We start from the raw sequence: 12,644 nt of genomic DNA, 5'->3' as shown, positions 1-12,644 counted from the left end.
TGCCATTACAAATCCTCAATAGGTAATTTGTCTTCAGATGGGAAGTAAGAAAATGATACTTGATTTGCTTGATTGTTTTTGGTCTTGGTGGAGGATATCAACCTTCATTCAGTTCAAATATATCCATAGTGTGTACTTTCCATTTCAAGAAATCAACTGAGAACAAAGTTGAAAAGTATAGAGCTGCTTCATTTTCTCAGATGTTTTGAGTTCCAACTGTTTGTTGAGTAAATTTGAATACTACATTCCTTTATTAATGAAAGCTTCTTTAGTAGAAATTAGTCTGTGATTTGATGTCTGTTTAGAAATGCCATTTATCTCATCCAGTTTAGCAATTCATTTCCAACTTACACAGTCTTAAAGGGATCCCTTACAAAATGAAAAATAAAGTCACTTGTCCACAATCATGCATGTAATATGAATTACAGACAGGACTTGAATCCAGGTCCCCCATTCTTTGTGTATGTTTATCTACTATACCACATTCCCTCTCGTTTTTTCCTCCAAACACAATTTGGCTTATTGCTTAACATCCTGTTCCATATGGTTCGATCGAGTCTGATTCTTTGTTATCTTATGGACCATAGCATGCCAGTACTGTCCATGGAGTTTTCTTGGCAAAGATACTGGAGTGATTTGCACTGGATTAAGGCAAACAGGTTAAGTGACTTGCTCAGGGTGACACAAGTAGCAAGTGTCTGCAGTTATGTTTGAACTCAGTTCTTCCTGACTCCAGGCCCAGGACTCTATCCACTGTACCATCTACCTGTCCCTATCATCTTCTATAACTGACTGTTGAGTGCCTGTTATGTATGTGCTACTATTTAAAGTGTTACAAGTTTTAAAGAGAAAGTTGATTCATGACCATAATAAAACATTTCAAGAGCTATTGCTAATTTTTTGTTTGTTTTGCTAATATCACCATTTGTGATAACAGGATATTCAGTTCAGTGGAAAGGGGTTATTAGGTGAAAAGTGAGAGGGAGAAGGGGGGTAGGAGGAATAACAGAAAGGGCCAGATAGTTCCAATGGGTCTAATATTTATTATCAATGGGTAATTGATTGAATCATGATTCCTGGAGTTTGTAGGGGCTTTGGGTGAAATGTGTCAACAACTATTGTGCAATGACATTGGCCAAGGTACAGTTATGCAGGGTATGCCTCTGTACATGTTCGCTACCCCTGTATGAGTCAGGACCTTGAAACATGCATTAGACCTTTCAAAAAATCCTTCACTGTGGTTGGTACTTTAGGATGATGCCTGAAGTCAGTCTCAAACTATGCAACATAAGTTAGCCCTTCGGTTAGAAATGTTTCCTAAAGCCTCCTATGGATATCTTCTATTCCTATTTGTGGGGAGTTCTACAATTCAACCTTTGTCCATCATGTTGAAACTCTATCCCCTTAATAATACTTGGCAGATGGAATGCCTTTTAAGCAGTGATCTCAAAGTGCACTGTGAACATTTACTGCCTAATTCTCGGAACCCCACTCTGAGCTAGAAAGCATCTATTATCATCCAGATTTTTTAAAGAACCCATCTATCTTGGAACAGAGGTGCTCTGAAGCTGTTCTGGGCCTCTGTTTTAAAATATGGCTGAATCATTCTGGAACGCTTTGTACTGTGTTTATTTTACTTTCTATCCTAGTCTTTGGTATTTTAGATGGACTTTGCAACCTGCTACCTGCTGCTGAAGAAGAAAGAAAGCTTCTGTGTTTGTCCCCCTCTCCCTCCCTTTTCCTTCCCTCCTATTTCCTACTATCTCCTATCTTTTTATAACCCTGAATATAAATCGCTAACTGCCACCCCAACATCTTCTCCCCGCCCCGAGAAGGGAATATAGAAAGAGATCCCTTTTCAAGCTATCCTTGGCTTGGCTCTACTTTACTTAGGCCTTAACCTCCCTTTTCAAGTAGATAGCCAAGGGATTTGCTCCTCTTGGGGGTGGAGGAAAGAAAGACTGGTAAGGAGTGTGATGTCACCAAGGTATAAAAGTCTTCCCAGAGACCACGACGAGGAAGAAAACTCGCTCTATTTCTCTTTCAATTGCGTGTGTGTGTGTGTGTGTGTGTGTGTGTGTGTGTGTGTGTGTGTGTGTGTGTGTTTCCCCTTCCCCTCCCTGCTAATGGTCCCGTGTTCACTGCCTGGGGCAGGCGGCCTGGTGGCTAGACAGCTGTTCCCTGGGCTCTAGAAAGGGTCAGGCGGTGGCCACGCTTGCAAATCACTTTCTCCATTAAGCAAAAGCCTGCTCTCCTAGGGAGTAGAAGGGGCGCCCCGCCTGGAAGACGTTTATTATCTTCCGAGGTTCAATGTGCCTTCGCCTGAACCAATCTGGGCCATCTCTGGGGTCAGTGGTTGGGATCTTGGGCTCTTCCGTCCTTTCTGGAAGTAGCTTCGCCTACCACGAATTCCACGGAAATCTTCGCCTTTCCCTTTGGGAACCTTCAAACTTTATTCCAAGTATTGCAGGCGAGCCCGCCTCCGATCCGCTCTCTCGCTGTCAGGCATCCTCGCTGCTTACTTTCCGCGGACAACCCCCTTGACCACTCTGTCCTGGGACAGACCGACCTTGAACTTGCTCGGGCACTTTCCGTACCGCGTGTTCGCAAAAACTCCAAGAATCCTGTCAATGCCCCCCCCTCCCCCTAACCCAGAAGCCTGGAGAAGTCCCTTCTGCGATTTATTAGTATTATTTTTACTGCTAACCAAACCTGGTGATTAAGACGCGGAACTAACAAAGAGTTTTCCTTCCACCTTAACCTTGCACACAATCCTTTAACAAATTAATTAATCCTAATGAATTAACACTTCATTTATTTAAACGCGCTACAGTCCATGAATTAAATTTTCATGCAGTGATTAAAGGCTGTTAAAATATGCATGATTTCGTTAAAATTTTATAATAAATCAGGGCAATGTGTTACATGACAAGGCAACTATTTCCCAGCCCCTCGGAACGGGCTTTGATTCGTGCGGGGAGGAAGGAGGGGGTTGCTAGGGGAGCGCGCAGTTGCTGGCTCTTCTGGCGACGGAACTCGACTCAGATCTCTCTCTTCCTCTTAACTTGCGGCGTCATTGTTCCTTCTTCGGGTTCCAGACCCATTTCCGAGTCTTACTTACTGAAGGAGAAAGCTTCGTCTGCTTCGGGGTGCCAAGCAGCGTGGGTGGGGGAGGGGGAGACGAAGAGGGAGGTGGTGCTAAGAGGGGGGCACGAGGCAGAGGACTCCACCAAGTGCAACTCCCTGGTTAGGTGTGCTCAGTTGGTGTTGAACTAAATAGCTGCATATTTACCTAAGCAGCTGAGAGGCTCCACTTCGGGATCCCGGGAGCTGGTTCTTGGGGGGCTCTTCCCTGTTGTTCTTTTAATTAGTCCATATTTGTGTCAGACTAATAGTTTATTTGGGGGCGGCGGAGAAAAAGGTTAAACTTTCACAAAGATCTGCAGAATCACCGTATCGTGGGTTTTCTTTTTACCCCGGGACCTCCAAGTAGGTCCTCCAGGCAACTTACTCTTCAGCCTTGAGAGGGGGAGGAATTGCGAGGGGGAACTTCTTGTCTACCAGGGGACCTAAATCACCAATCAAGCTTTTCCATTTTTAATAGGACACCATTCTACACTTTGGCTGCAAAAGCAATTATGGCAGCGTGTACACCGGTAATTAGCAGGCCTTTGCTGATGTAAGGAAGGTCCTCATTAGGACATGGAAATAGTTTTTTATGCGTTCACCCATAGGGCTTTCTGAAGGTAGGTTGGTTTTGTTATACGCAGGGGAAGAGGTTTTTATATATGTCTACTTTAAATAGCTAAATTGGATATAGTGAACTTTACTTTTTAAAAAATCCCTACACGTATATTGTATTTTTTTTTAATGGTGCTAGCTCTAGTAATACTTTGGGAAAGCTCAGGGTATGCTTCACTACACTGGGTGGTGGTGGGAAGTGGGAAGCACCTAATGGAAGTTGCATTTGAATAAAATGAGAACTGGAAACAGAAAACAGCAGCCGCTTATTCCAATAGATTACTCACGAATCCCCAAATCACTCCTTTTTTCCTGAGTGTAGCAAAGTCTTGTATGAGGTGTTAGTATTTAATATTCTAATCTGTAGTATATTCGTCTTTGGGGAACCTTAAAAGAGGAAATCAAATACAATGGGTTACAATAACATATAAATCCTTATGCTTTGGGAATAGAGGGTGAGTGGAATGGTTACTGGTGACAGGCAGGTAGGGTACAATAGGGAAATTCGACTCTGAAATTTGGAGCAGAACAAAACTAGTGGAAAAGTAGGTGCTTTCTCAATGCCTGCATCTCTCTCTCTCTCTCTCTCTCTCTCTCTCTCTCTCTCTCTCTCTCTCTCTCTCTCTCTCTCTCACTCCCTCTCTTTCTCTCTCTCTCTCTCTCTCTCTCTCTCTCTCTCTCTCTCTCTCTCTCTCTCTCTCTCTCTCTCTCTCTCTCTCTCTCTCTCTCTCTCTCTCTGAAACTGCTGGGACATTAAAATAGAGTTACTGCCCAGGCGCTTCCCTAATGAACAAGACCCTCAAAGCTTCCGATTTACTGCGAGGAGTAGGCTGGCGCTTCTCTCCATGAATGCGAATGTTCCCGGCAGGAATACGGTGAACAACGAGTTTTGAGGAGGCATTAAAAATGCACCACCAGAATTGTGAGCCGGCCAGAATGTTGCAAACTTGGAAGCCAGCTTCGGGAAAAGAAGGAGATGAGATCCATAGTAGAGGACTTGAAAGGGCAGTAGAAATAAAGGGAATTGGGGATGGGAGGACGGATAAAAGGCTGGGTCAGTCCGGAAAGGAAAACTGAGGGTGTCGGGAGCAGAGAAGTAGAAGCTTTTCCCTAGAGAAAGAAACAGAGACAGAGAGAAAGATGGAAGGGAGAGGAGAGGAGAGGAGAGGAGAGGAGAGGAGAGGAGAGGAGAGGAGAGGAGAGGAGAGGAGAGGAGAGGAGAGGAGAGGAGAGGAGAGGAGAGGAGAGGAGAGGAGAGGAGAGGAGAGGAGAGGAGAGGAGAGGAGAGGAGAGGAGAGGAGAGGGAGAAAGGGTGAGCAAGAGGGAGGGAGAGGAAAGAGAGAGGAAGAGGGAGAGGGAGAGGGAGAGAGAGAGAGAGAGAGAGAGAGAGAGAGAGAGAGAGAGAGAGAGAGAGAGAGAGAGAGAGAGAGAAATGTCTGAACTAGTCTTCTCTTTTAGCCTGTCCCTCTCTTGCCAAGAGAAAAGCATCCAAGTAAGGGAGTGTTCCAAAATTTAATGTCCCTCAGGGGAACTGACCAAGATAAGAATTTCCTCCACCTCCTTCCCTTTGCTTAAACCTGGGATTTAAAGGAGAAATTTATTGAGTTTTAAACAAATGTAAAATGGCCTTTTAACTTTTTCCATATTGTAAGGGGCTCAAGTTTTGTGTCAGAAAGTGATTGCTTTGACAAGACTAGTACCACCAGACAAACCTGAGAAACTACCAAAAAGAAATGGTCTGAGAAAACCACCCTAAATCAGCTCTGTAGCATTTTCAGGATTCCATATAATTAGCAAGAGTTCTAGTCACAAAGACTTTGCTGTGTTCTGTCACCAAAGAAGAAACCAAGTTATCTGATTGAGTTCTGAAAGCTTTTTGAATGGGGGACACTGTCTAGAAAGGCAACTTCTGACATCCTTGTCTGACATTTCTTGTTCCTACCCCACATAGTTCTTTACGGATACTAGAAAATGAGAGAAAGCCAGTCAATAACTCTTGTGGTAATTTATTTTAGATCCTTCCCCCTTTGAAAAATCAAACTGCATATTCACATTTGTCAGGTAAGATACTTCCAAACTCTCGTGAAACCCTGGAAGGGAGAACTTTTTTTTTTTTTTTAAATCTGAGCTGGCCAAGAACTGAATGTAATCCTCATCCCTGTAATAGAAGAAAAATCAGCACTGGAGAGTGGACAGCAGCTGTCACTTCAACTGATAACTGAGAAGGTGGGGGAGGGGGCAGAGGGAGCACAGTACAGACGGGGAGACAATTTGGACCCCCACCCAATTTGACAAGGACTTTTCCCCCTCTGAGAATGAAAAAGAGGCTGCCAGAGGAAATGTGGCATTTGGTCTGCCACAGGAGGAGGAGAAAATTAATTAATGAGGGAAAGAAATGTGTCTCTGATCCAGCTGATAGACTCCCTGCCCCTAGAGGCGGAAATTCCTTAGAAATCAATAGCTGGTGTTCTTGTTATCCCCCTATTGATAAGATACAAGGCCATGAGATTGTGGGTTATTTTGGTGGTGTTCATTAAAAGGGGATGTTCATTAAAAGGGGTAGGGGAGGGGGCTGGAATCTGTGCCCAGTCTGAGACCCCATGCTAGCATAATTAGCACAAGCAGGGGCTATGTGAAGCAGTGCATCAATTGTAGCTTGTCCATGATTGCCAAACCAGTGGAAACAAAGCAGTAAAATATTACTAAGTCATGCCCAGGCCTTACTGTCCTTTTCTTTCCATCACATTCCCACCCACAAATATACAAATCCCACTTTTCCACACCACTGGAAAAACCTGAGAAGGGTGAGACAAAGGGAATAACAAGATGGGAATACATAAATTAGATTCGTAAACCATAAATTAACAGTTGGATGAATCTAGTTCCCATTAAAGATATACCACTCACCCTGAGCCCAGCTTCCAAATCAGAGGATAGTAATCCACATACTTAGGGAACGAAGGAAAAATCCTATCTCTATTCCAGTACCCTTTCCATCTGCTCCTTCTCCTCCTATCAACTAACCAGCAAATATTTATTGAATGACTATTGTGTACTCAACAGTGTACTAAGTGCTGTAGATCAATAAAAAGATGTATAAGACTGAGTTCTTGTACTTGAAGGGCTTACAATCTAATTAAGATATGACAAATACAGAGCCTATTATTAGTCACAACAAATACTACCATTCAAGGGCTTGCCCCCTTATTTGAAGAGAATTCTGAAACCCCATTCTTCCTTGATACCTTATTCATCCCTCCCTCCAGCAGTTTATGTGATTTTTCGGTTAGCCAAACAGAAGTGAATTGGGAGAAAGAACAAAAGTGAGTGGCACAAGTGAGAAACAAAGCCACAATCTTCTCATCCTAACTTTTGCCACTCTTCTCTGGAAAATGTCCTTCATAAATATATGGTGATTCATGGACATAATCTTCTCCCTATGTTGTGGCTGACCAGAGATGTTTGTTGGAGCCCCAAGTCTTTGCTTTCTCTACTAATGTTCTCCAAAAAAAAGGGGGGGCTATATTGTTTTGATCTCAATCATCTAGCCACTCTTCAGTTTCTGAAGCTCCAAATGTCACCTGAAATATTTGCATAGTTCACATCAGGTTGAAAAGGAGTCAGAGTTCCAGACTCCCAAATTCCAAGGTTGTCCATTTGGAACAACTCTTCTTTTCGTAGATTGGTATAGTTCAGATGAAACTAGAGTAGATTTCATTAGGATTTGGTTGATCTTGTACACTCATAATGATGAATACCATGGAACTTGCTCCCCTCAGCCAGAAATGTTGTTTCTATTCCATTCCCCATCGAGATAAAGTTGCATTCAGTGTTCCCAGGGGGCACCATAATGGATGAAAACACAGCTCCCTCTTGACCAAGTAATTGAACATGCTTCTCAATTCCCTTTTAGGCTGGAAGGGTAACGGAGAAAAAAAAAACATGATAACAAAAGTGGACTTTAAATTTTTTTAGCATATGAATGAGCACATATTAATGATACCAGTGTGCCTAGGGACATAATGCAAAGGGGAAAAGAGCCTATGAATGGATTATTTGGGTTTGTAGAAGTGCATATATACATATGTGTAGATTCATCTAGATTTATAACATAAGAGCGCCAGCTAGTCTTTTTGAAATGACAGCAGACTCATTATCTGATCATTGCTTCTCAAAAACAGTCCCTTGCCCTTTCCTTTTAACACTTCTGTTACAGATATGATAATATCTAGATCGTGATTATCACCTAGGGTAAGCATTAACATCCCTTAGGGTCCCAGCCACCTAACTGTTGTTTCCCCAGGGATTCATTTCACTTGGGCTAAATAACAGGTTGGATAATTGAAAGATGCTTTTGGTTGTCTTTGGTCTTAATTTATTATTCTTATTCTTATTCTCATCAATACTAATGATTAAAGATTGGACCAGGGACAATCTTTTTCTAATTTGTTTTAAATTAATATTCCGATTTAGTGGGGTTTTTTTGAAAGTAGGTTTGTTCCAATTTTCTGTTGAAGAAAAAAAGTAAGCCAGCAGACAGGAAAAGATACAGAAGCAACTAAATTGATTTGAAAGTTGCATTTCCATCTGTTTATTCCTTTACACTGTTTTCTTGGAGTTCCCACTACAAGAAGTGGTATGTGCATGTGTGTGTTTTGAGGGGGGTAGGGAGGAATCCCAACTACATACTGTTAAGTATTTTTCCTTTTGATTACTCCGTGCTTCAGATCACCTACAGCCCGTTTGAAATGTGGGTTTGTACACGGTTAAAGGAGACAAACAATAAAGAAAACGCCCAATTTCACTTCAACAGCCGTTCCCAAGTAGAAAGCACATGCTCCTTCCTTGTGGCTCCTAAGTGGCTGTCACTGGCTGTGCCTGATACAATAATAATCGCAACAAAAGTATGTGGAGGAAATTAAATTATATGGAAATCAATAGCGTCTGACTGCTTCAAACAAATGTCTGTCACTATGATTATTCTCAAGGAGCCCATTTATAATTCTTAAAAGTAACAGGTTCTCACCGAAAAGACATCACCTTCTACATTTATGTGTTGTTATTTATACTGTATACAAAGGAATGTGCGGGCATAATTTAGCATACAAATGCCCAGCTGTATGCATTGTATAACATCTCGTTAGACACTCAGGCATAGATATGTACCTAACTAATGGGTATATGTGTGCTTAGATATGTAAAAATATATTCAAGATATATAAAATTTTGAACATATCCAGAGATATGCACATGCATCTCTCCCTGTTTCTTTAAAAATAAAAGACTATAAACGATACATACAAAGAAGATAATGTTTCCTTTCTGAACCTACAGGTTTGATCTTTATAGGATAGCTGTGGGAAAAGGTGATATGTTTAGTGCGCATGCCTTGCAGCCACAGGTGTAACACCTGCACTGTCCTTTCTGGTGGTCATTATAAGAGCAGCTCCCACGCTCCGGCACCCGCTAGACGTGCAAGTGCGCAAGAAGATGCAACAAGGCACTGGGAGAGGGAGGGAGAGGGAGTGAGTGAGAGGGCGAGAGACAGCCGATGTCTATCAAAGCGGTGGAGCAACAAGCTCTCGCGAGAGATTGCCGGGCTCTAGCAACGAGATGTGGGGGCTCAGGTGTAAGAGGAGCGCATCTCATCCCAGCACTAGGATAGAGCAGACAGATAAGTGAGACCGAGAGGCTGGAGGGAGGAACACTGTGCGGTCCTAGGGAGCTCCAAGCTTCAGTAGCAGCAGCAGGAGCAGCAGCAGCAGCTTCAGCAACAACAGCAGCAGTAACAGCAACAGCAGTAGCAGCAGCAGCAGCAGCAATAGCAACAGCAACAGCAGCAGCAGCAGTAGCAGCATCCGCCTCCACCACTACAGGAGCTGGTACTGCTTCTTCATCACCCTCCCGAACAAGAGGAGAGTATCAAGAGCACTTTCCCTTACTTTAGGAGTGTTTTTGGATTTACATGCAAAGCCTTCAAGATGATGTCCATGAACAGCAAACAGCCACATTTTGCCATGCATCCCACCCTACCTGAACACAAATACCCCTCTCTACATTCCAGCTCCGAAGCAATACGAAGAGCCTGTCTACCAACTCCACCGGTAAGGAAACCCCCCAACCCCCACCTCTAGTCGCTGAAACGCCTTTCCCTCGCTTTCTCTTTTTCTCTCCTTTTTCCACTCCCTCTCTCATTCCTGTATACTGCATGTATGTATGTGCATTAATAAAAAAACCGCTGCGAGGCACATTTTGACAAGCGGCGCTTAATGTTTTTTTCATGTCTTCCTCTGCAATCATCTGAGCGCCTGTGATCTTTTTTGAAAGTGGTGTTCACACGAGTCTCCGACTTCATCCACTTTCTGTATTAATTTTTATGACTCGGCCTCTGAAAGGAATTTTCTTTATGTGCTCTTGTGTTTGACACAATTCCCCAGCTGAGAGTTACATATCCATTTCTTCTTCTTTTCCCCCTTCTCCTTTCCCCCTTTCTTCTCAATGTTTTCATTTTGCCCCTTCTTTGACTTGTTCTTCTCTGTCTTTGCCTCTCCTCCCTTCATCCTCTCTCCCTTTGCTCCCCCCTCTCTTTTAATTTGCCCCATTTCTTCCCGTCGCTCTTATTTTAATCCCCCTTTCTTGCTTTCATCCCTTCCCCATGGCCTACCCTTTGCCCTTTATTATTATTATTTGGTTGCTTTTTGTTTTGCCTTTTTTTTTTTTGGTTCGGTTTCGTTTATGTTGATTGCAGCTGCAGAGCAATATCTTCGCCAGCCTGGACGAGACCCTGCTGGCCCGGGCCGAGGCTCTGGCGGCCGTGGACATCGCCGTGTCCCAGGGCAAGAGCCACCCCTTCAAGCCCGATGCCACCTACCACACCATGAACAGCGTGCCGTGCACCTCCACCTCCACCGTACCGCTGGCGCACCATCACCACCACCACCACCACCACCACCAGGCGCTCGAACCCGGCGACCTGCTGGACCACATCTCCTCCCCTTCCCTGGCGCTCATGGCCGGCGGCGGGGCCGGCGGCGGGGGCGGCGGCGGCGGCGGGCACGAAGGGTCCGGCGCGGGCGGCGGCGGCGGCGGGGGCGGCGGCGGCGGCGGCGGGCCGGGAGGCGGCGGGGCCGGGGGCGGCGGGCCGGGCGGCGGCGGCGGCCTCCTGGGCGGCTCGGCCCACCCGCACTCGCACATGCACGGCCTGGGCCACCTGTCGCACCCGGCGGCGGCCGCCATGAACATGCCCTCGGGGCTGCCGCACCCGGGGCTGGTGGCGGCGGCGGCGCACCACGGGGCGGCGGCGGCGGCAGCGGCGGCGGCGGCGGGCCAGGTGGCCGCAGCGTCGGCCGCGGCCGCCGTGGTCGGAGCGGCGGGGCTGGCCTCCATCTGCGACTCGGACACGGACCCCCGGGAGCTGGAGGCCTTCGCCGAGCGCTTCAAGCAGCGGCGGATCAAGCTCGGGGTGACGCAGGCCGACGTGGGCTCGGCCCTGGCCAACCTCAAGATCCCCGGGGTGGGCTCCCTGAGCCAGAGCACCATCTGCCGCTTCGAGTCGCTCACGCTGTCGCACAACAACATGATCGCGCTGAAGCCCATCCTGCAGGCGTGGCTGGAGGAGGCCGAGGGCGCGCAGCGCGAGAAAATGAACAAGCCCGAGCTCTTCAACGGAGGCGAGAAGAAGCGCAAGCGGACTTCCATCGCCGCCCCGGAGAAGCGCTCCCTCGAGGCCTACTTCGCCGTGCAGCCCCGGCCCTCCTCCGAGAAGATCGCCGCCATCGCCGAGAAACTGGACCTCAAAAAGAATGTGGTGCGGGTTTGGTTTTGCAACCAGAGACAGAAGCAGAAAAGGATGAAATTCTCCGCCACCTACTGAATTTGGGGCTGGGGGAAAGGGGGGGACACCTCGGGAGGGAGGGCGTGGGTGGGGGGAGATGAGGCTCGGGCGTGTTTTGTGTTGGGGGACTTCTCCCCCTTCCTTCTTTCCCCTCGGTTTGATTTTCGTTATTCTTAAAAAAAAAATTACTTTCCCCTCCCCATCCCCCTCCTCTTTCCCCACTCTGTTCTCCTTTGCGCTCCTCTCCACCCAATTTCCTGGTCCCCTCCTTCTTTCTCCCTCCTCTTTTCCTCCTCCCCCCCAACCCCCTTCCCTTGCCCTCCGCCCGGAGGAAAGAGAATGCTGGGTGTGGAGAGGAGGTGGGGAAGTAGTGGTGGGGGAGGGAGGGAGGAGAGGCTTTACTGGGTGGGAAGCAGGGGTAAAAGGAGAGACAGAACAGAGGAAAGAGGAGTTGTGAGGAACTGGGCTGGGGGCTTTTGGGGGGAGGCTAGGTTGGGAGGGCTGTATGGGAAGGGAGGGGAAATTGACTTGTTCTTGACCAGAGACACTTATAAAAATATCCTGGGGACCAAGGAACAATGTATAAAAACCAACCAACCACCAAAAAACAAAAAACAAAAAAAAAAAAAACAAAAAAATCTATAGAAATAAAAAAACACTATAAGCAAAAGCAAATGCTTTAGAAATCTAACTCCGGGGATCCGTCCTCTGCAGCTTGATTTCCTCCCCGCCCCCCCCCCCGCCCCCTCAAGGAAGAGAGTTAACACCACCACTACTACTACCACCGCCCAAATCATAAACACACACACACACACACACACACACACACACACACACCACATCCGCACACAAATGAACTACATCACAAATTTAAAGAAAAACAATCAGAAGGTGAAACTTGGTGTCTGTGCTAATACTAATTGTTTTGGGCTTTGATTTTATTTTTCTAAGTTTCACTTCCACCCCACCCATTTTGGCTTTGATTTAATGAAATCTTCTCCTTTCATGAAGCTTCCTGATGGTAGTTCTCTGTATCGTGGGGATTTGGGTGGGTCAAGGGCGGGTTGGA

The 12,644-nt window shown here is 46.1% G+C and overlaps 1 protein-coding gene across 1 annotated transcript; it reads left to right on the top strand.

Moving 5' to 3' along the window:
- The first annotated feature begins 9,295 nt into the window (after positions 1 to 9,295).
- On the top strand, positions 9,296 to 11,614 carry POU4F1 (POU class 4 homeobox 1). Its single transcript, XM_043997915.1, has 2 exons — positions 9,296 to 9,845; positions 10,490 to 11,614. Exons 1-2 carry the CDS (start codon positions 9,723 to 9,725, stop codon positions 11,612 to 11,614), a joined length of 1,248 nt encoding a protein of 415 aa, XP_043853850.1. The 5' UTR covers positions 9,296 to 9,722.
- Positions 11,615 to 12,644: the final 1,030 nt, after the last annotated feature.

The sequence above is a fragment of the Dromiciops gliroides genome, chromosome 3 (assembly GCF_019393635.1).
Source record: "Dromiciops gliroides isolate mDroGli1 chromosome 3, mDroGli1.pri, whole genome shotgun sequence".
NCBI lineage: Eukaryota > Metazoa > Chordata > Mammalia > Microbiotheria > Microbiotheriidae > Dromiciops > Dromiciops gliroides.
The sequence above is the reverse complement of the archived record's forward strand: the minus strand, read 5'-3'. Positions and strand labels throughout refer to the sequence as shown.